Genomic DNA, 23,183 nt, shown 5'->3' with positions numbered 1-23,183 from the left:
TTGCTTTATATACTGAGGGTAAATGTTGCATTTCCTTTCCAAAATCTTCACCATTAAGGTCAGCAGGATATTGTTCTGATAAAGATAAGGCTTTCCTCTCCACATCACTTTTGGACATGGTGAAATATTTCTATAAGAAATCAAAATTTTCTGCCAAGTGCCTAAAAGCATTGAAGTGGACAGTTAATCCTGCTACCAAAATGTAAAACACACACTTTCTGATGTAGGCCTCTTCTGAATATCATCTATGCCATTCATTTCTTCCCCGTTAGCAGTAGGTGTGCTGTCGTTATGCAGCCTTGCCCTCTTGAGCCTGACTCTATCACATATATGGGAGAGTTTTATTTCTGTATTTAAGTTTGATGCAACCAGTTTGGCTTCATTCCACAGGCATTTCCAGTTGTTTTGAAGTTTTGTCAGCTCTGTGAAGAGAGTTTCTATGTTTGCTACTTCAATATCTAGTGTGGCATCTCTTATCTTGGATGACTTTGTTGCATATATCAATGCCAGCTAATATTTTGTACCACATGGCTGGCAGTAACACACAAGCAAAAGATGTCACATATTAAATCTCCATGGAATTCATTTCTCGTTTGGGCTGTCAAATTTAGTCCTAGGAAGTCTTCCAGTACTAATTTTATGCTAGGCAAGGGAGCTGCAAATGACTTTACCCATTCAACATGATCTGACCATCTTGTTTCAGACGTTCCATGAAGAGAACAACCAACCAAGTTTTGTAGTAATTCCCACCACTTAGAACAGGAACTGAACAGGTGGTACACAGTTTGAATTGTTCTGAAAAAGGTTATGGCTACAGGTATGCATTCAGCAGCAACATTTCCACATAAGGTGAGTGTGATGTTTGTTATTGGTCTTCCAGCACTCTAACTTCTCCCATTAGATTCGCTTGAGGTCATGGCTATTGCTCTTTTCTTTTTTCTTTTTCTTTTTGAGATTTTAGTTCAGCTAGTGGAGGCATTTGAGCAAACCAGAAACACAAATCTGATGCTGTATTATGTCAGAACTGCATGTTTAGTCTGCCCTTCGAGAAATAATCAGGAAAAGTTATACATGATAAGAGACAGATGCTTCTATCCTGGCAGATAATCTGAACTCATTCTAGAACAATATTGCAATGGGAGAGAGCACCCAAAGGAATAATTTGATTTCATGTTAAAAGGATTTGCAATCCAACCACTTTGTAATGAACAATGATACTGCTTCTCTTTGAACGTGCACTTAAAAATAACTGAAATAAACCAATGTGTAAATACATTGTGCACTATTTGAAATTTGTGCAACACTTTTCTTATGCCGTTGGCCATCTATTTCCTTAGTTCCCAAAATCAGGGCTAGATGATTGTGAAGTCCAATGACCTTGCTTCAAGAGAAAATCAATCCACGCACCATTTGCCATTTGTCCTGTTGCGTTCTCCTCCCCACCACTTAACACATAACATGGAATACCATATATCACAAGCAGAGAACAGAAGCAAATGGACTTCAACATAGCAAGAGACTTGTAGAACAGATGGTTCCATCCGACTCAGGCCAAACCATATGCTACAAGGAAGAGGGGGCGGAGAGAGTTAAATATTTTCTAAACTACTTCCTGATACCAGATATGGAAGCAAAACCAGTGTGGGGAACCGAATGCACCCTTTTAGATCAGGTTTGAATAGCATTAGCCCACATAAGCACTCACAGCCATACCATATGTTTAAAGCACATCTTCCCCCGAAAAATCCTGAGAACTGTCGTTCCTGAAGGGTGACAGAAATTTCAGTTCTGTTAGGGGTAAACTACAGCCCCCAGAATTCCTTGTGCTTTAAATGTGCTTTAAATATATGGTGATATGTGGAAAGAGTAGTTTTTGAAAGCTTCCATTTCTCTGCCCAGGAGCATTTATTGACTCAATTTCATACTGTATTACCTGCCAACAGAATGTCACTATGAGATGAATGAAACAATAAAGCTGAAAAATAAATGAATTCCTGTAGTGGTGCACCCCTTTCTGGCTTTGACCCCATGCTGTTCATGCACTGGGGGAAGGATGGAAGTCTGCTGAAGATGTGCAAGCTGTCTTCATACACTGTAGCCCTGAATAGTCAGGGTTCCAACCCACAGGGGTAGCCTGCTTGCACTTGACAGGCGTACCTCTTTCTGAACTTTCCCCAGCTATGGACAGCATCAGAGAGTGGTCAGAAGAAGCCAAGTGACACCAGGAATGGGCCTAAAAGGTGCAACCCTGTAGCCCCTTTATCCTGTGAAGGGGGCTGTAATCAAATCAAATCAAATTGCAGAACTCCAAGCAATTGCCACACTTCCTTGAGTCCATTAGCACGTGTAGATCTGCGCACCTCTGAGGTGGAGAAGAGGGTTTTTTTCTGTTTGAATGGGCTCTGAATCTCCCCAACCATCACTACCCTTTAGCTGTATATAAACTGTAGGTCTTATTTAGCAAAACTGCTTTGAAGCAATTGGTTGCTACGGCTGACACCAAAAATGCTAGCAGAGAGAATCACTGGGGACATTAATGGGATTTGTTGCAGGACTCGATATAGTGGAATTAATTCACATTATTATTCAGTTTGTGCTTAGGCTTCAAAAGGTAGTAGACCACCAAATGCTGCTGTGTAGTGATGGAATGAGACAGCATATGCTGAACTGAATACAAAGCATAGTTGGCAGGAACATTTAGATGTTCAGTTTCAGAAATAAAAGGGCAGCCAGGTACCATGGTGAAGGTAAGATATGGTGTAACCTACATAGATTTGTTCTGGTTACCAGAGAAAAAGTCAGTATACTTTTTTGGCATTTCTCAAACATAATAAGTTTGATCCTATGTATTGGAGTGGAGTTCCCACCTTAGCTCCTGGAGTGAAAGCAGAACTGAAAAAGGGAATAGGTTGCATCCTTTCTGAGCTAAAATCTTGTGCAGAGAAGCAGCCATCACTACGGCCCTCTATTCCACAGTTGTCTGTAATATGTGAAGTGGTATTTAACTATTTATGCTTCATCAATTTTCTCACTAGCTGCTGTTCATTTGTTTCATTCATAAACCTGGCAACTGCGTGAATCTCCTGCACAGTATACCCCCTTTCTACTGCTCCTTAAACTGAAGTTGGTTTTAAACATGAGCAAAACCATGTGAGATCCGTGTTCTATATTGATTTCACTCTGCACTGTGCCAGCAGCCCCTTAGCAATAAAAATCATGATACTGTGAATTAGGGTTGTTTCTTCTGATTGGGAATATAAATGCAAACTACAAACTTCTACATGTAGGTTCTATCCAGTTTCACTTTTGCAAGAATGTAGCAAGTTTATTCTTTTCCAAATCCCCCCCAAAAAATGAGCAGTGAATTTATGGCTGTTTGTAGTGCCATAGCTTTTACAGAAACTGAAATTAGCAGCCAACTGTTTATAAAGAGACAGGGAAAATGTGAAGGATTAATGCTCTGATTCATTCATGTGGAGACAGAGGCTGCATCTTCATTTTATTCAATAGATGCTGCTGTGGGGTTTTTAACAATATGTTTACCAGTTTGTTATCCAGTCATGCTCTTACAAGACCCCCAAAACATCACAATGACTCTTTAACATTTTCGTATTTTAATAGTGCATTTGATCTCAAGTCACTCTGCTTGTGTAGCATATTATGGGCTGGGAAGTTCATCACTTGGTGATTAGCTATTTAGGACAGGTTTGTTGTTGTTTTTTTAAAGCACTTATTCACGAAGCATAAACTATGTGATTCCTTGGCACAATATGTAATGCTGCCAACCAACTTAGATGGTTTTGAAGGAGGGTTAAAAATTCATAGGATGATAGGGCTGTCATTGGATATTAATCATTACAGCATTGTGTCTCTGAATCCCAGTTGCTGGGTTACTAGGGTGGGAGAGGGTTAGGTACCCTTACTCTTCTGAGGGACAGACCCCCTGGAAGAATGCCTTCCATGAGATCTCTGGATCACACAGTTGCCAGTTTCAGATGTAACCGCTGTGGTGTTATGCAAGCAGAAATCACACCACAATGTATGACTGGACTTTATATAGCCTTTTTGAAGAAGAAGAAGAAGAAGAAGAAGAAGAAGAAGAAGAAGAAGAAGAAGAGGAAGAAGATTCACGAAGGATAAAATGATCAATGGCTATTAGCTATGGTATCTAAAGTGAAATATTTGTGTTCACAGGAAGTATGCCCTGGATTACAAATGTTAGAGACAAGCAACACCTTTATTAAGTCCTACTAGTAAGCTTCCTACACAGCCTGGCTAGCCATTGCTGGAGACAGAATGCCAGACTAGCATTATGACTTGACCTAACAAGACAATTATTTTGTTCTTTCCACTAGTACCATTTAGTCAAGAACCTGAATTGGTTCTTCTCTCACTAATGCCCAGGGGGGAAAAATCACAGCTCCCACATGAAAACAACCATTCCATAAATGCATCTAAAAATGTATCTGAAAATGCTTTATTTTGGGTGGCAGAGGGGACAGGACATTGGTGGTTGAGGATTTGGATGTAAAAACTAGTGTGTGGTGTTTTTTTTAAGCCACTACTGGGGCCAATTAGTCACACAGGCAATATGACAACCCCCCGTATGAATTATTTGTGTGTCTGATAATATTGGCTGTGATCGTAAAAAATAATTCATTCACAACCCCCTGATGGTTTGTGGTCTTGAGGGTTAATTTGATGAAAAGAGGACTCAACTGCAGTTGGGCTGATCTTTGGCAACTCTTTGGTTGAAGATGTTGAGAGCTAGGGTAGGAGAATCCAAAGGTTCAGGCAAAGAGGGATTCATTGGTATGATCACTGCAGATTGACATGCCAGTCTGTTCTTGAGACTGGAACATTTTATCAGAACTGGAACCAAGTTCAGTTGAAGGGTAGTTAATAAGGGATTGATTGAACCAGAGCTTTGTAGTGCAGTGGTTAGAGTATTAGACTAGGGAACCCCTGTTCAAAACCCTACTCAGCAATGAAGCGCAATGGGTAATATTGGACTATTCACTATATTTTAGCATGACCTACCTTAGAGGGTTGCTATAAAGATAAAATTGGGTGGCCATGGTGGGAGGACAGTGTCCACCATCTTGAGTTTCTTGAAGGAAGACAGGATGCAAATGTAATCAACAAATGTAATAAATCAGTCAATCAGGCATTCGACTGAAAAACCAAGAGACCTAAATTCCAATGCTGTATTTTCTATCACTGCCTCGACTGTGTGTGTACCACATCTGCAAAGCAGGGGTAACTTTTGAGTATTAAAAACTACCATTACTATAGCTGCTTTGGCAAAAGTTTGAATTCTTCAGTGCATGGGTAAGTCAGTAGAACGGGCCTTTTCTGTTGTACGTTCCTGTCTATGGCGCCAAGGAGGCCAGTCTGGTGCCAACTTTCTCATTGTTTCGACCTTAGCCAAATGCATTCTTGTTTTCTCAGGCATATGCACTGCATCAATGATTTGATGTTTTTAATATGTTTATGTATTTTTATTATTGTAAATCACTCTGGAACTTTTCGCAGTGGACAGCAATATATAAACGTAATAAAGCTAAACCTTGGAATACTTTGGTAAAGTCTTCAGACAGTGCCCTGTATGATGAACTCATAATAAAGAACAAGCAGAGCACCTTTTCTGGATTGCACTGCATTGTACAGATTTTGGTATTCCAGCACTTGGATCCCACACTGGCAATTTCTCTCTTCTCCAGTCATCTGTCCCACTAATGAAGTCAATTCCTTGGAGTTTAAACTAAATCCTTCTGGTTTTGCAATGCACATTTCTACTTAAGCAATAAACAGCTGTCATCTGCCATTCATTAATATTAATTATAAATGGTTACTAGCTCAGAGCATCCAAGTCCAGCAGCTGAGATTTTTCCGCAATCTGACCTTAAGAGTTTTGAAAGGGTTCTGCTAAGAGGGAGCCTTATACTCCAAGCCAACAGTAAGTAGAGGTTGAAGAACACAGCATGCAATCCATGTAATCAGTAGAAATGAAGGGGAGACAGAAAGAATAGGAGAGACCACCAGGAGATTTCTTTAAATGTTTAAGCATCTTACTTAGCCTTTTGTGTTGGCTTAAAAGCAAAAAGAGACATTGTCCATAATGATGGTGCGCCATCCATTTCATGTTCCTGCGAATGAAAGCTTGTGCAAATTAAAGGTTGTTCATCTCATGTTTCAGGAATGTAGCATTGTGTTTTATGCTGGAAGCCTGTTTTTGTTTTAAACCGAATCCCTCAGATGATGACAAATAGAAAGCAAACCATCTGAAGAAATTCTAAGCCAAGGCATTGATATACCTGAATATCTTTATACTGAGGCTACTTATGTCCATAGACAAAAACTTTTGGGCAGTGTGTGTTTGTGTGTGTATATAAAATTTATCCACTCACCTTATCTATCTTTTATTTACACATACACCTGTACAGATGCATAGGTGAGTGCCAGCTAACCTAAGCAGATATGCCACAATAGAAAAAATAGATGAGTCTAAATAAAACAATGGAAAAACAGATGAATCTAAATAAAACTTTATGAGCAGAGATGTGACTGCATTTCAGTACCAAAGGAGGTTTCCTTCTCTTAAATGCTGTTCAGTTCTACAGATGCCTGCTTCTCAGTCCTAGTTGTTCTGCTGGTTTTCTAACACTTCACAATGTATATTCCCCCCCCCCAAAAAAAACTCCTGTTTTGAGTGATTATGAATATTCAGCCCTGCTCAGGGCTAAATCTGCCTTGAGACAAATGTGTATTGCATACAACTGAATGCACATTTCTTAGTCAGATCCTGCAGGGACACACATGCACACTCCAGTCTGTCTATTGAGAGAAACTACATTATCTATCATTACATACGTCTAGTAGAAGTATGCCATTTCTCCCAAAGCTGATTATTCTACTGCTTTTCTTGGACTGCGGTTATGTAGCCATCTTAGACACATGTGAACTGGTTCCTGTTTCGTTACTGGTAATAGAAAATATTCTCTGTCCACTCTCCCACCACCCCACCTGCTTGAAAAGAATGTTTTCAAAAGGATAATTTTATATTTGAAATATGTTTTTGTGCATCTGTAGAAGCAGAGTCCCTCACCCCTTATAGGCGCATAGGCACAGGAACATAAAACTCACGTTTTTAAAGAAATGCACATAAAATGAAGAGTTACTTCCATTTTAATTCAGTCCGAGACGATACACAAACCCAAACCAAAACTGCTATTTACTTCAATCCTGGATGTCTTCCCCCCCTCTAATATGTGCTTTAGTTTAGCTGCACGTAGTACCACAATAGCTTGATAAATGTGGTTTGTATTAGGCAAGAGTCTAGACTAGATGATGATTTACCAGTCCCTTTTGGGCCTGATGTCAGTCCATTTCTCAAACAGTAACCATTTTTCTAATGCCTACGCTGACTTGGACACTTTCTAGACCACTTCCTAATAAGTGGAACTGCCTGTGCCTTGCAGGCCTTCTCTTTGTAAAAACGTTGGTAAAGGTGATGCTTGGAATAGTTTGTCTGAGGGAAAGAGATGCCAGTTATTTTGTTCCACTTTGAAATCGGCCCATAAAGACTCCGGCTAGTAATAGTAAGTAAATACTACTGAATTCTGTGGTTAGCAGCGTCGTAACAGCGTTGCTATACATGGAAATATTCCATGGAAAAATAATTAAACAGTACTAAATTTTGCTTTCATTACATTTAAAAATGTTTCCTCCTCTGCGGCTGGCATTTCCAAAATGTTTTGCATACTTTGGCTGTGTTTTATTGGAGGTACTTATAAATTATTTCTCCTTCTCCTCCTTGCCCTTCCTTTCCCCTCCACTCACGATATTTTCAACATTCAAAGGATGAAATACCAGATCCAAGAAGAGAAGGAGCCAGGAGCAACTCCTCCACCCAGTCCGTCCACTTCCTGGCCTTTCCACTATGTGTCAGTATTCTCTAGATAAACAGCAGTCATTCAGCGAGCGCAGGGGAAAGTAAGCTGCTTGTTTCTGTTGCAGCAGCAGGGCGAACTGCTTGTTTAGAATAGTCCTGGGAAAGATGCCAGGCGAAGGAGAGCTGGGTGCATGGAAGGGTCTGGTGGAGCAGACTTGTTCTTGGTGCAAACATGATGTGCGAATGTATGGTTTTGTTTTGCCTCAAGTGACTAAAACCCACGCAGTCTCCTCTATGTGACACTAAACTGGCTTAAAGCCAAGTTGCCTGGCATGATCAACATGACGTTGGATCATCAACAGAGCTTCCCACCCCCCAAAAAAGAAAATCTTACTCCTCACTCATTTGTTCTAAAAGTAGATAAAACATAATTAATAGTATATTGTTCTTCCATATTCCTCCATATCCATAACCATTTGTTCATATTCTTTCTGAAGAAAAGATGCTAACAGTGGATACAGAAACTAATGGAGTATACAGAAATGGAAAAACTTACTGGAAGAATAAGAAATCAAGACAACAAACTTTTTAGAAAAGAATGGAAGTGGTGTGGGTGTGTGAATAAAAGAATAAGTTAAGACAATTTGGAGTATGCAGGAAAGGACGAAAATAAATGTAAATAACTGCAAAAAGGAGAAAGGGGGTCAAAATTGAAAATGTTAAAACTTGGCAAAATAATTGTTGTAAAGTATATAAATGAAAATTACAAATATTTTTTAAAAAAAATAAGATAAAATGCTGCAAACAAGCAGTCAACTTCTGTGTAAACGGAGACAAAGGCATACTTTTAAGTTGTTTTAAACTGTTTTCAGTATTGAGTAATAGTAAAGGTAAAGGTACCCCTGCCCGTACGGGCCAGTCTTGACAGACTCTAGGGTTGTGCGCTCATCTCACTCTAGAGGCCGGGAGCCAGCGCTGTCCGTAGACACTTCCGGGTTACGTGGCTAGCGTGACGAAGCTGCTCTGGCGAGCCAGCACCAGTGCAGCACACGGAAACGCCGTTTACCTTCCCGCTATATAAAGCGGTACCTATTTATCTACTTGCACTTAAGGGTGCTTTCGAACTGCTAGGTGGGCAGGAGCTGGGACCAAACGACGGGAGCTCACCCCACCGCGGGGATTCGAACCGCCGACCATAGGATCGGCAAGTCCTAGGCGCTGAGGTTTTACCCACAGCGCCACCTGCGTCCCGTATTGAGTAATATTGTGTTTTTAATATCCATGTTGTGTTTTAATTGTTGTGACCTACCCTGGGACTTTTGGATGAATGGGGGGTAATAATAATAATAATAATAATAATAATAATAATAATAATAATAATAGGAGGTGTGGATAAGCCCTTTGCCAGACACGAGTGTCAGAATGTGGCACTATTTACCATTTAAGTTTCACGCCTTGAATTGTTATTTTTCTAGATGAGTATCCTGAACCGGTCAACTAGTTTTTTACTACTAAAAGTTGGTTAAAATACTTATTTATGAAATCTAATGCATTCATCAACTCCTGAAAGGAAAAAAAAAGTGTATTATGAGAATCCTGAAATGTCAGTCAAACATAAGAGTAAAATAAAATAAAATATATGAAACCCTTGAAAGTTGTCTTATGCAGTCCTTTCTTATTTTTTTCTCTGCCTTGAATGCTGTCCACAGTATTACACATTTGGGGTTTCTTGGTTTGCAAGGCTCTATTTCCACATTACTAGAGTGGAACTGAGGTCCCAAGCCATGTCAGAAGCTGCTTGAGTGAAGCATTTCCCATATGGTTTGGTATAAATTTAAACCACATAAATAGAACCACCTGAAAATGAGCAGTTCGACTAACAGGAATGTACTTCCCATACCATTCACACAACTTGAGGATTAGGTCTATCTCCAAATATCAAGCTTATCAGCTTCACTATAAAAGTATTGCAAAGGTGAGTGTGGGGGGAGGTTAACGTACCGATCAATTAGAATTTGATGTGATAATTATATAAATTAGCAATTAAAAACATCTTAAATTAACTACAGTGATCCAGCTCATTACATTTTGCCTACGTGGCCCTCAGCATTTAATGAGCTGCCAGCCACTGATGAAGGGAAGTATTTAGAATGTTGAAATCAGAGCTCTGAATAATAAAAAGTTCATAAAAGTGTACATTGATTAATTTATTTTGCTTAGCAGTTTGGGAAAAAGTAGCTATTATATGGTCAATTCTTTATTCTTTATTTTTTTTAAAAAAATGTTTTCTCTGGTTGCAGAGTACAAGAGTGTTCAACATATGCTTTAAAGTTTCAAAATGATTTATAAACTGGTTAATAAAGTTATTTACTTGCATTAAGTCCAACACATTTTCAGCACAAGCTTCAGAGGAGGGGGAAGGCTACCAAGTGATCCCTCTGCTGCATCTTTGCCTGTTTGAGGAGTTAAGAAGCAGAGAGAACAACTGGGGGGAGAAAGAGATGAGCTTTCTGCTAATGCAATGAGCAACCAAGCACCACTCTGAGATCCGGGGGAAATTGACTTTTGTCCATATATGGATCAGATGCAGAATGTGTAATAGAACTGCTACAGAAATGCTAGAAAGGAGATATTTGGCTTTTTCTTCAGCTTGGGCTCCAGTATTCATCCTCCTTGTTCATACGACATGGTAAGCCAAACTATGGCTTACCAAGACGATGCGAGTGTGTGGGCTCCTGAAGAGAAGCTTGCAGCCACGTTGCTCCTCCTGCCCATTTCTCTTGCTGGCCTGCTATGCTAAAGTAAGCCATGGCTTGGCTTAGCATGTAGTCTGTGGTTAAGCTCTGACCTCACTAACCATGAGCAATAGTCAAGGTTTGTTCTTGGCTACAGTTTGTGGTTAGTGGGGATAAAGCTTAACCATGAGTCCCAGTTTGGACATGCTAAACCAAGTCTTGGCTTAGCCCAATAAACCACAACAGTCAAAAGGAGAAAAGCAGCTGTAAACTCCTCTCTTGGAGCCCATGCATCCTTACTAAGCCATGGTTTGGTTTATCATGTTGTGCAAACTAGCTAACTACACCCCACAAAAACCCTGTTGCAGCACACTGCAAATCCCAATGCACTGTTTGTGTATAGGTGACTCAAGTGTGTTACAGATTTTCTGTGTTACAGATGGTCTGTGTTACAGATTTTCTCAGGCATTTTTCATTTAGTATACTGCTAGCTGGGGAAGGAACCATGGTTCAGCAACAGAGAGCATCTGCTTTGCATGAAGAAGGTCCCAGGTTCAATCCTTGGCATCATAGGTAGCAAGCAGTGGCAGCTGGTGAGGTGGCTTTGCTATGCCTGCAGCCGCTGCCTGACAATCAAGAGAGCAAAGGAATTCCCACTTGTACCTTAAGAGATGGGAGGTGGTAGTGGAGGCAGAAGCAGCCTGGATCTGCGCTGGGATATCATATCAGCAACCATGTGCTCGGATGGCTTTGGCTATGGCCTCCTCCCTCTTCACTTCCCCAACCTCCCAGTGCTGCGATGCACCTTATACACAAAGATTTATGTCCCATCTCTTATACCAGTCAGTAATGACAAAGCATGGAAATGAATCCCATGGTACTCCTTGGTCGCCACAGAATGGTTACAGGTGAATCACCTCACTGGCCACCAATGGTAAATAAAAAGGATGTGGAAAATACTGTCTCCTTGAGTGAACAAACTAATGTACTGGCTCTGTTGGCACCAATAAAAAGATTCCCTCCTGATGCAAATAGCAGCTGTGGAGGATTTGGCGGGGGTGAACATGGAGGGAGGAAAAGAGTTAAACTCCTTCCACAACCTCTACAGTTCTGCTTCTGCTAGAACCCTCTGTGACTGCTATTTACTCTTTTTTTAGGTGTGCATCTTAACCCAGAGGTAGCAAACATGGTGCGCTACAGATGTGTCCGGACTGTGACTCCTATCAGACCCAGGCAACATGGCTAATGGGCAAGGATGATGGGAGCTGTAGTCCAACAACAACTTGAGAGGGCACCACATTCACTATCCCTGCCTTAACCACATTCACGTAATTAACTTCATGTCTAGCTTGTCCCTAAGGCAGCTGCTTATGCTAATGGAGAAGGATGGTAAGGATTATCTCTCATGCTTCCCCTCTGTTGGTTGTATTTAAGTCATCATAGCTGAAGCCAATCTGTCACAACACGATTATAACTGGGAGCCTGCAACTGAGCTCTCAGGAGTACTCAAAATGAAGCAGAAATGTGCTACCTTAGGAGGGGGGGCAATTGCTGCAAGGAAGAAAGGGGGGGAATAAAAGAGGATTTGCTGGCAGAAAAAAACCATTAAAAATAAACAGCCAAACCCTTCACAGGATTTTCATAATTATAGTAGTAGCTTGGAGTCACAGAATCCAAGTTATGATGACCCAGCAGCGTATGCAAAATGTCAACACTGAGATACGGTAATTAGCTTCATGTTAATTCTGAAGCCTCAGCAGCCTGGGGAATAACCACAAAGAAAGGGCATTAACCGTAACCACATTGGTGTCATTCACATGCTGTTGCTAGAGGATCATGCTGGCGTGATACGCCTCAGCTGGAAGAGTCTCAGCATCTGCTCCAAGTTCCTCAAGGCAGCATGTTTTTTGATGTGGGGACAGGGAAAGAAGTAGACTGGGAGTGAAATGCTTTGCCTTCCACCATACACATGTTTCATATTTTGAATACTAGAGGCAGGTTATCCTCCACTGCAGGTTACAATTTTGTTACTACCCCATAGGAATGGGAAGAGGCTTTGTAGCTCTGAGCTGCACCTAACTCTTTGCCATCCAATATTCCTGCTGCACTATGCACTGTATACTCCTGACACACTAGAATAATCTAGGGAAATTCTGCGTTCTGTCCACACACCCTTTTCCAATACAGGGAATACTGGACTAGAGCAAAACAGTGGCAGACAATATTGCCAAAAATATTTTGTGCTAGTAGTAAATAAAGTATATAAAGACAGGACCACAGCATACATTTGAAGCACATCCAACATACATTTAAAGCTCATTATTTTCTGCAAAGAATTCTGGGAACTGTAGTTTATTAAGGGTCCTGGGAATTGTGGGTCTATAAGGGGTAAACTGCAGTTCCCAGGATTTGGGGGTGGGGGGGATGTCTTGTGCTTTTAATATACATTGAATGCACTTCAAGTGCATGATGTGGATCTTCCCTAAATGCCAAATGGAGATGTTATAATTAGCATGCTGAAATCATACTGCCAAATGAAAGTGCATCTTAGTTATATTAACTGAGTTGTGTTGATGAAAGGTTTTGCACAATCCCTTTTATGTTTTAAAATCTTGGACAGCTGTGGGTCATATCCAGTTCTGGCTATTCACTCACTCAACTTATGCCACTTTGGGTTGAAACAACCTTATCCCTACTGAGATCAGTAGCCCATCTAATTCGGTATTGTCTCCTCTGTCTGGCAGCAGCTGTCTGAGGGTTCAGCCAAGGAGACTTTCCCAAACACTTCTGGAGTTGCTGGGGACTAACATGGTCTCTCTTGCATGCAAAACTATATTTGAAGTAGAACAGCCTAGGTTGCCAAAGATACTGAACCCTTGTACAACATTCTGCTGGGAAGGGAAGGGCAGAGAAAGGATCAGCAGGCATAGTTGCTTGAGATCCTTCAATGCAGAGAGAGAGATGGACCCTTGTTTGTTTAGTAAAAGGTGCCCAATAAAGGCTGCATATATTTACAAAAGAGAGAAACACACTGTCACATAATCCACAACTGAAGGCTGATCCTGAGAATAGGCTTCAGAACATTTGTTAAGTATAGAAATGCCTCTACTGCCCTTCCAAAGAAATTTCCAAGACAGATTACGTTAAAAGAAGAGTGCAGTGACCATTTTGCTCGCGCCCAATTGACGCGCTGCTGATGCATGGGTCTTTTTGGACTTGGAAGAGGGCGGAACAGGGGCGGAACAAGGTGGAACACAATGGGATGGGCTTATGCATGCTCTGCCAATGTGTGTGGGGCCCAAGCACAGAGCAAAATGGTTGCTGCCAGATAAAGACAATCAGCAGGGCTAAAATTATTTAGAAGTCATGGTGGCTGAAGACTGCCCTTTCCTGGTGCCAAAAGGACAACAAAGTAGGCACCAGGCTTACTTTCCTGGAGAAAGCACACCATAGTTGTGTTGCCATCACTGAGAAGGTCCTCTTCCAGATACCAACCCACCTCACCTCACAGGGTGGCACCCACAGAAGGCCCTTATTTACCTGGTAAACTGTCAGAGGGCACTTTGAGACTGACTGGGGGTAGAATCCTGCTGAAATTCTTTCTTCTAACTTAATCTATATAAGGTGAATGAATGTGCTCCTCTTTTGCCACTGGCTACCGTAGTTATAATGTCTTCATCACTGTGATGGAATCTGATAGGAAACTATAAGAGGAAGATGCCTAGGTTCTGATGAGGCTCTCTTCTTGAACCTGGGGCAACCTCTTGCAATGTTTCTAGTCAGTGGTTCCCAAAACGCCTACGTGAGTCCTCAGCTGTTGAATCACAGCTTTAAAAAAAAGTAACCTTAGCTTGTTCCCCTTGATTATACTAATAATAAAACAATGTAAAATAATACTAAAAGCCAAAAATACCCTCTGGAAAAGAAAAGGCATTTCTTATTTACAAAAGATTTCCAAACCTGCAGGCATGACATACCGTATTTTTCCGTGTATAACATGCCCTCATGTATAAGACGACCCCTATTTTTGGGGAATCCAATTTAAGAAAATGGGGGGAGATGGCCCAGAGTTGTTCAGCTTTTTTGGGGGGGTGCCAAAAATCACTCACCAGACTGACAAATGCTGCCAATTGCACGCGTCACAGAAGCCATAAAAGAGCAGCTGGCAAGCGTACGCCCAATTGACGCAGTAGCAGCCAATCCACAGCAGCCATTGCCGCAGCCACCAAGACACCAACCCAATTGCCGCAGCAGCAGCCAATCCAAAGCAGCCCTTGATGCAGCCACCAATCACCCACCCTATCGCTGCTGACAAGCTCCTGCTTGCGGCTGCAACCAAACGCCTGTCCCCCCTCAGCACTATCCATGTATAAGACGACCCCCGATTTTGAACATTATTTTAGAGTAAAAAAAACCACCTCCTCTTACACACGGTAAAGTGCGGTAATCATACTGGTAGGTAGGAATGAAAGAGCTTCCAGAATAATATTGTAGCATGCTCACAGCAAACATACTTAAAAACTATATAACAGCAATTTTCAGACACATTTATGAATGTTTCTGAAACTCACTATAAATTCATGAATTCAAATCATACCGCCAACATAAATTTTGGTTGGTAAAAGACTGTTCAGTGGTAACACCAAAATACTTCGATGGAAGCCAAAGTCAGTGGGACTTGATTGCTTTGGATTATTATCAGAAGTACTCTGGTTTAACTTTTTTGCATATGTATGTCAGCCTGTAAATTATTTTGTACCCTCTTTCATATTCAGCCTAACCTATGCCTAGTTAGGATATTTATTCAGAAGTCTGTCTGACATCCGAGCAAGGCATCTTATTCCAGGGCACATGTGCGCAGAATTGAAAACTCTTTCTCTTTTAATAAACTGCATTATGCTGCTTCTGTTGTTTTTCTCTGGAGCAGTTTCACAGAATGTTAATTGAATCTTTGCTCATAAACAAAGAAAAGTGAACAGAGATGAACTCTGCAACAACGTGTCCCACAGGAACGCTAAATGAGCAGCCCACTTTTCTTTGCAGCTCATTGCATTTCACTGATGTCCGAATCTGTGTGGTATGAGAGTGGGCGTAAATAAGAGGAATTTAATTGCTTAATTCTTTGAGCCTGCTGGTATTGTGTTACATTGTCTTCATCTAAAACCACAGCAACACTAACACTGAGGAATGGCTTTGCGAATTTTGGCTAAACAGCGTTCTAGGAAATCTACTGAAAGCCCAACAGGACGTCCGACTGGACTCTGTATATACAAGAGTCAACTGCATATTTATCAGATCCGGTCTACAAATATGTTGGATGCACTACATGGACACATATACTAATTAGGGATGGATGAACTGATCTGAAAAAATAAATAAAACTATTAGATGTGGCCAAAATTTTGGCCTTCCTCTCTTCAAAAACCAAATGAAATCTTTATATGAATTCAAATGTTTGACATAGCTTAAGGCATTAAAAAAATAAATCTCTTCCTAGACCCTCCACCCTCCAAGTGTCCCTATTTTCCAGGGACGTCCCTGATTTAGAGAAGCCATCCCGGTTTGTCCTGCTTTTCCTTAGGACATCCCTATTTTCACTGGAGAAATGTTGGAGGGTATGGAGTTATCTGACCCCTGAGCCATCTGAAGGCAATCCTGTATAGTAAAGGGTTGTTTTTTTAATGTTTAATGTTTTATTATACTTTTATATAAGTTTGAAGCTGCCCAGAGTGGCTGGGGAAACCAGTAAGATGTGTGGGGTATAAATAGTAAAATTATAATTATGGAATGGGATATCCCTATTTTCAGCAGAGAGATGTTAGAGGGTATGCCTTCCATCATCAGATCACTTAGATAAGTGGGTTTGCAAACTGTGTCCCCGGGATTGCTTGGAAATATATCTGTAGTTCCTCAGTGGGAAAGGCAAGAATAGTAGGCAAGCTTTCATGAAAGACATCCTGTTCACCTTTGAAGATTTTCCAATTGGCTGGGTGTGTTCCAGACTTTGCTCCCAGATTCAGTTCACATAAGGTTAAGGATGAGTCCTAGCAGGGCTGACCAGTACATGTGGCCTAAAATATGATCCAGAACTATCTGCAATGTATAAAGAACCCTTGGCAGACAAGTAAATGTGAAAAGTTTCCCAAAGATATTTCAAAAGTCTGTGGCTTTGAATAAAGCCTCTTCCAATTAAAAGTGTTCCAACTGAATCCCTGTGGGCTACATATGGGCAAAAGATGAACCATATGTAGGAAGCAGGTGCATGTTGACACCTCGATCCAGCCATATATCTATAACCACTCATGGCCAATGGAAGAGGACAATAGTCACATTTGCACTAGGCTGCCCCTTTTTGCCCATCCTTTCACACCATCTCTGAACTATCCTGAAGTGCTGGATTCTATAGCCATTAATGTCAAGTGAAATATTTCACTACAGCTTATTATATTTTAGAAGTTTATCATCTCATATTCTCTTAAAGTTCCCCAATAGTACCTAACAAAAGGGTATTGATAATTGGACGTGTAGGCATATCCCATAAAATAGATTCCTGGCTCATTCAGGTGAACAGACACATCATAAAATGTTTGAATACGTAACACTGGTTTCTTGCAAACAACTTTGAAAGTTACATGCTAGCCAGTAGAAACCAAGGCCATTTGCAAAAAGTGAAAATTGCTAATGTGCATTTATTTTTAGAAGTGAAAAATCAATGGAAAGTTAATGGAGTCATTAAATAGCAAATACTTCGTTAGCGTATCTAGAATACCTCTGGAAATCACATTAATATAATGAGCTGTTGGGATCCCTTTAGAATTGTGCATATCAAACCAGTTTGCAGCATGCAAGTCCCTAAGTTGGGCAGGAAGGATAAAGCAATGAAAAAGAACTAAAAGGTACTTTGGTTTAGTAGAAAAGAGATCAGACGAACAGGAAGGCATATAAAACTTTTACAGGGTGTGGTCCACAAATCAACTGTGCTGTATAGCACTGCAGTACACAGCACTGTGTTCTGCTGATTACTCTTGCTTTTCTCCCTTATTATAACCAGGCACAACAAGGATCCAGATACCACATGGCCCAGCATTCATAAAACAGCCTTCGATACTAACTGTGAGTGGTGGAAGCTGTTGCAATGACCCTTGGCAGGCCTGGCCATCTTCTGATCCACAACTGCTCTGTTATATCATAGCTGTGGGCTGGGTTGTGTCCCCACTCTGACTTAAAATTTTGAGTTTTCTGAGACCTGGCTTGCTGCTAACGGTCTTCTACATTAATACATATTGACACCAGGGAGGCACCTTCACTGTATTCTTTTGGGTGCCTGTTAAAGACATTTTGTTTAGGCAAACCTCCTCATATACTGTATGTAGAATGTTGATGTGTGTTTTAACATATTTTATCACTGATTTTGATTTTTTTAAAAAATGTTTTAAATAGTTGCTTTTAACCATCTTTACCAATAATTGTATTGTTTTATTCTTTTTGTAAACCGCTTTACGTTTTTTTAAACAATCAAGAAGTGTGTAAATTTTATGAAATAAATAAATGCAAAACAACACAAGACAGAATTTTAAAAATTACTAAGACAAAAAACCCCACCTTTTTTAAAACACATCACACAAAAAGGGATATTTTCATGAAAGCACCACTCTAAAGAAAAGAAGAGTTTCACCAAACGACTATATAGGATATGCAGCATTCAATTCAATTGGCTATAGTTAGCAACATCACAGCAACATTCTACATATGACCTAGGAAAGTAGGGGTAGCAACCAAAACATGGGAAGGACAGGAGAGAACCATGCTTACACCAAATCCCATATTTCTTCAGACCTCAAATATGTTTTCAACAATGGCAAAACTTTAGGCAATCACAGGGTTGGGATAACAACAATTCCATCTATAAAACTCATTTCAGGGTTACACCCACTGCCCTCTGCCCCATCCACATCATTACAACAGAATCTAGGATATGGCATAACTATGCACTCAATCACAACCCATAAGACTTGTCTATAAACTCCCCAACAGAGGCCATAACTCAGATGACAAAGCATTTGGCATGGGGATATATCTCTCTGGCCTCACATATCATGAACACTCAGAGCACACAAAGAAGAATTCTGGCAATGGAATCCATAGAGAAAGGGCACTTTACATACAAAGGGAGAACTTGGCACAAACAGCTAGACCTCTCATGACACACAAATAGATGGCTGCCACTACTATTTGGCAAGGGGAAAGTGATAAATGATTAGGCCTGCTATCTAGTGGGGCTAGTCTACCCGGCAAAATGGCAGAGGAGGGTTGATCACAATGCTTGCCAAAAGGGCTGGTTGGTCTATACATGAATTAGGCTACCGTCTCACTTGATTAGCACAGAAACGACTCTCTCTCTGGGACACTGTGTGTTGGGAACTCTCTTCCAGAAGGAGCTCCTCTCCCAGATTAAACCAAGAACCTCCTGCATGTAACACCTGAGCTGTTCCACAGGGCTAGGCCTCCTTCTGCAGCCATGGCCATCCTGGTTTATGTATTGGTCATATTGCAGCTGAGACATTTCTCCATGAATGTCATATTACGTATCTGCCTTCAGTTGACTGCTGTGGCTGAAGAATATGCGAGCTTCTTTGTGGAGTTTGTGGTGTGACCCAAAGTCCTGGCAGCTTCCTATTTTTTGTCTCTGACATGATTGCTGCTAGCTAGAAATGCCAAAGCTGAGTGGGACTTCTTGGCATTCCCTATGGTGGGCCTTGAAATCCAACCTGTTTGCCTGCCCCATGCCCTATGCACTGAGTTTTGGGGAAGCTATCCCACAGGGGGTATGTTTGTGGCTTTCTTTGCTGCACGCCCCAGTTTTCTGCCTGGCAAAAAGCTCCTTTCTCCCCACTTTCCACAGAAAGACTTCTGAACTCTTTAGGCAGGCCTCCATCCAAAACATCTACAATGGTACCTCGGGTTACATACGCTTCAGGTTACATACGTTTCAGGTTACAGACTCCACTAACCCAGAAATAGTGCTTCAGGTTAAGAACTTTGCTTCAGGATGAGAACAGAAATCGTGCTCTGGCAGCGCAGCAGCAGCAGGAGGCCCCATTAGCTAAAGTGGTGCTTCAGGTTAAGAACAGTTTCAGGTTAAGAACGGACCTCTGGAATGAATTAAGTACTTAACTTGAGGTACCACTGTACTGTATAGGGAGGCTGTGTCCTATACAACTTTGTTTCCTTTGTGGTATGCAGTCAAAAAACTTCAAATGTGGGTGGTGTAAGGTGACTCAAACCCTTTCCTGCAGGGTTCTCAGGGTCCTGCTGTTCACTCTGCAGTGAGAGCTTGTGGAGTGCAGGAGTGGGGATGTTGCTGTGGGATCATGGAGGGGGGAGGCTGGCAAGCTGTCCCTGTGACTGAATGCATTGTTTCCATCTACAGTATATCTGGCTATCATGAAGGCAATGCCATAATGTTGTCACATTCACTCCATGACACTGCCTCAACATCCCTGCGCCAGTCCATATTTGGGGATGGGGTTGCAAGTAGTGCTCCTATGGACATAGTGGTTGTCATTCTGTGCTTTGGGGAGTTGTGTGTTTTCTTCCTCCTGTTCTGGATCAGGAAAGGATATGGCAGGCACTGTCCTGCTGCTGCAGCGGCTTATATCCTCCCTGCACCCCACGCCATCCGGCATAATTGGACCATACTTGGAGTAAAGGCTTGCTTGGTTAGTCATTGTATTCAGCTATTCACAACTTGTAAACACTGTAGCTAATATTGCATTCAGAATATCTAGCTATTCTCTAGTCTTCCTCTGCCAGACTGTTTAAACAGTGACTTAACTCCAAGTGTCACAACTGAGGAATAGCATAATGGCATAAATGACTCTTACAGCTTCCGGATAATACCTTGTTTAAACAAACCTTGTTTAAAGGAATGAAAATCATGAGTCAACATTCCCAACATGCCAAGTTTTAGGATTTTCTCAAACCAAAGTACTATTAAGCCCCAACAAAAATTCTGACAAAATCACGCCTTTATAAGGAATTGGTATTCATCAGTTCAAAAATATGAAAGAATAATGATCGCAAGTACCTGTTTGTCCAGTCTGGCATCTCGTTTTCGGTACAATACATTTTTTTGTCTCAGTTGTATGTGGGCATGGTTTGCCCTTTGTAGTAGGAAGTTGTAAGATTTCTCTTTTCCTCGTTTCATTCCCCCTTTTGAAACCGCACGTTTTCCCTCTCTTCATGCATTCACCCCATGGGCTCCATTCACTAACTTTACAATGCACTGCAACAAAAATATGACATAAATTAAGTATGGCCTCTATAAATTTAAAGTGGAGACGCTATATGTAGTTTTTTGTTACACACACACACACACACACACACACACACACACACACACACATCTTTAATAAAAAATAATTTAAGGAAAGCAAGTAAGTATGGCCAAATAGCCCCAAATTTATGCAGAACTTACCACAATATATTCTTTTCACACCTTGCACATCACATATTTCATCTACATGTGCGTCAGAGGTCTAGAGAAAATTAATCTTTATGATCCTGAATGTATGTTTTCTCAAAGGCTTGTTTCATATGAGGTGCTTGCTCAAATCAGAGTGTAAAAGCTAAGGGCAATTTCATGGAGTAGCACTGCCAACTTTTTCACTTTCGTCTGTTTCTGTGCCATTAGCAGCATTCTGATCCACAAACATTAGTAAGTGGTAATGTTTGTCTCCATGCTGTAGAAAGCTTAACATAAGGATAGCCCTGCTAGATCAGGCCAAAGGCCCATCCGCCCCAGTATGCTATTCTCACAGTGGCCATCCAGAAGCCGATGAGAAGCCCACAAGCAGATCCTGAGCGCGACAGCACTCTCCCCACCTGTGATTCTCAGCAACTAGTATTCAGAGGCTTGCACAGTGGAGGTAGAACATAGGCATTGTGGGTAGTAGCCATTGTGGCCAGTAGTTCATTGGTTGATACAAGATCATCTGTTTGGGCCAGTTGGAAACCATCACCTAGCATGACACTGGGTTTTCAGTGCTGTTAAGTGAGACAACTTGAACAGCTTAGCAAATAGTTAGCTGCCAAACAAGTATTGTATCATTCAAGTATTTCAGATAAATGTAAGATGCAAGATTCAGCAACAGAAGTCCTACTACTAATGGTAACTTTATAGTGATGGTTTTAGCACATCAGTGTGATTAGGAATAACTTGATATGTTCTGTACTCTTTGAGACATATTAACATGGGCTTTCGGAGGTGTGATTCTGTTAATTTGGTGAGAGTCACACCTGCTCGCAGCAGAAAGCTTGAATCAATATGCTAAGCATGTAATCTAGTAAACACAACTCCTAAGAAGAAAAAGCTTTAACTAAACGAATAGGATTTCCTTGGAAAGCAGCACTTGCTGAATTGATTCCTATGGACAGATTTAGGTATTAGGTAAACATGGTTCTTGCAGAATGAGGCCATTGAATGGATCCAAGTTGTGACCAGTCATCTCTGACAAAACACTTGCAATACCTTATAGGGGATGTAGACATAAGTTCATGTGTCAAAATATAAATGCACATATAAAAAATAGATACACTTGAACTGTATGGCAGCACCAGGAGCATCCAGAGCAAAGGGGAAGGGAGTGAACAGCAACCCTGTCTCTGTTGCTGCTTTTAAGAACTGCACCAGGAAATAATACACAGTGGGGCATGTGAGACAGATCATCTACTACAGGGTCTAAGAAATCTGATTGCCACTTCCTGCACTTGGCACTTTTGAGGAACTGGTTGCTGGTTGTAATAATAAACTGCGCCAGAAAGTTTTGTCATACCTGACTCTGGTTTATGTATTTTAACACAGGGGTGAGGAACATGTGGCACCCTCCCCCAGATGTTGCTCATTTCCCATCATGCCAGACCACTGGCCATGCTGGCTGAGGCTAAAGGAAGTTGGGAGTTCAACAACATTTGTATTGAATTGTTATAAGTGGGTGTGATCTTCTATATTCTGCTGTTTTTTTCCAGCTTGTAAACCACGTTGTGTATAGAAAGGTGGTATGCAAATTAAAAGTGAAATGAAATTAAAGCATCTGATGGGCCACTGGTTCCCCCCCCCCCACACACACATATGCATATGAATATACATATACATATATTATATAGTGAGTTTAAAATGGCACAACCATTAGAATTGTAAAAAAAATGAATTATTTATTTGGGTTGTGATATTATGTTTTGAAATGAATTGGTATTTTAGGATTTAATTCAACTGCTGCAGCCCAGCTGCTCATGGTGGCAGTAGCAGAAAATCTAGGGAGGGGGCAGGACAACCAGGCATCACCCTATTGTGAGTTCCAAGCTGACACAGTGATCTTGATGAAGTCTGATGTTGGTGATCAATGTCTGTAAGACTGGTTTGGGATCCAGTGCATCCCATCCCACCATGTTTTTGAAACACTCAGTTTATTGTCTTTCAACTAGGATCTGCTGGCAGGAATACTACCATACACCAGCAGGCCTCCACCATACTCATACAACCACAGAAAAAGTTA

At 41.1% G+C, this 23,183-nt stretch overlaps 1 protein-coding gene across 1 annotated transcript in view; it reads right to left on the bottom strand.

Annotated features, from left to right (window-relative positions):
- The window catches only part of RSPO3 (R-spondin 3), a 55,292-nt gene that overhangs the window by 4,115 nt on the left and 27,994 nt on the right, over positions 1–23,183 (bottom strand). Inside the window, exon 4 of the mRNA XM_053381849.1 lies at positions 20,717–20,914. Coding sequence (XP_053237824.1) covers positions 20,717–20,914 — 198 coding nt within the window. The remainder of the gene's footprint in view (positions 1–20,716; positions 20,915–23,183) is intronic.

This window comes from Podarcis raffonei, chromosome 3 (genome assembly GCF_027172205.1).
Source record: "Podarcis raffonei isolate rPodRaf1 chromosome 3, rPodRaf1.pri, whole genome shotgun sequence".
NCBI classification, from domain to species: domain Eukaryota; kingdom Metazoa; phylum Chordata; class Lepidosauria; order Squamata; family Lacertidae; genus Podarcis; species Podarcis raffonei.
The sequence above is the reverse complement of the archived record's forward strand: the minus strand, read 5'-3'. Positions and strand labels throughout refer to the sequence as shown.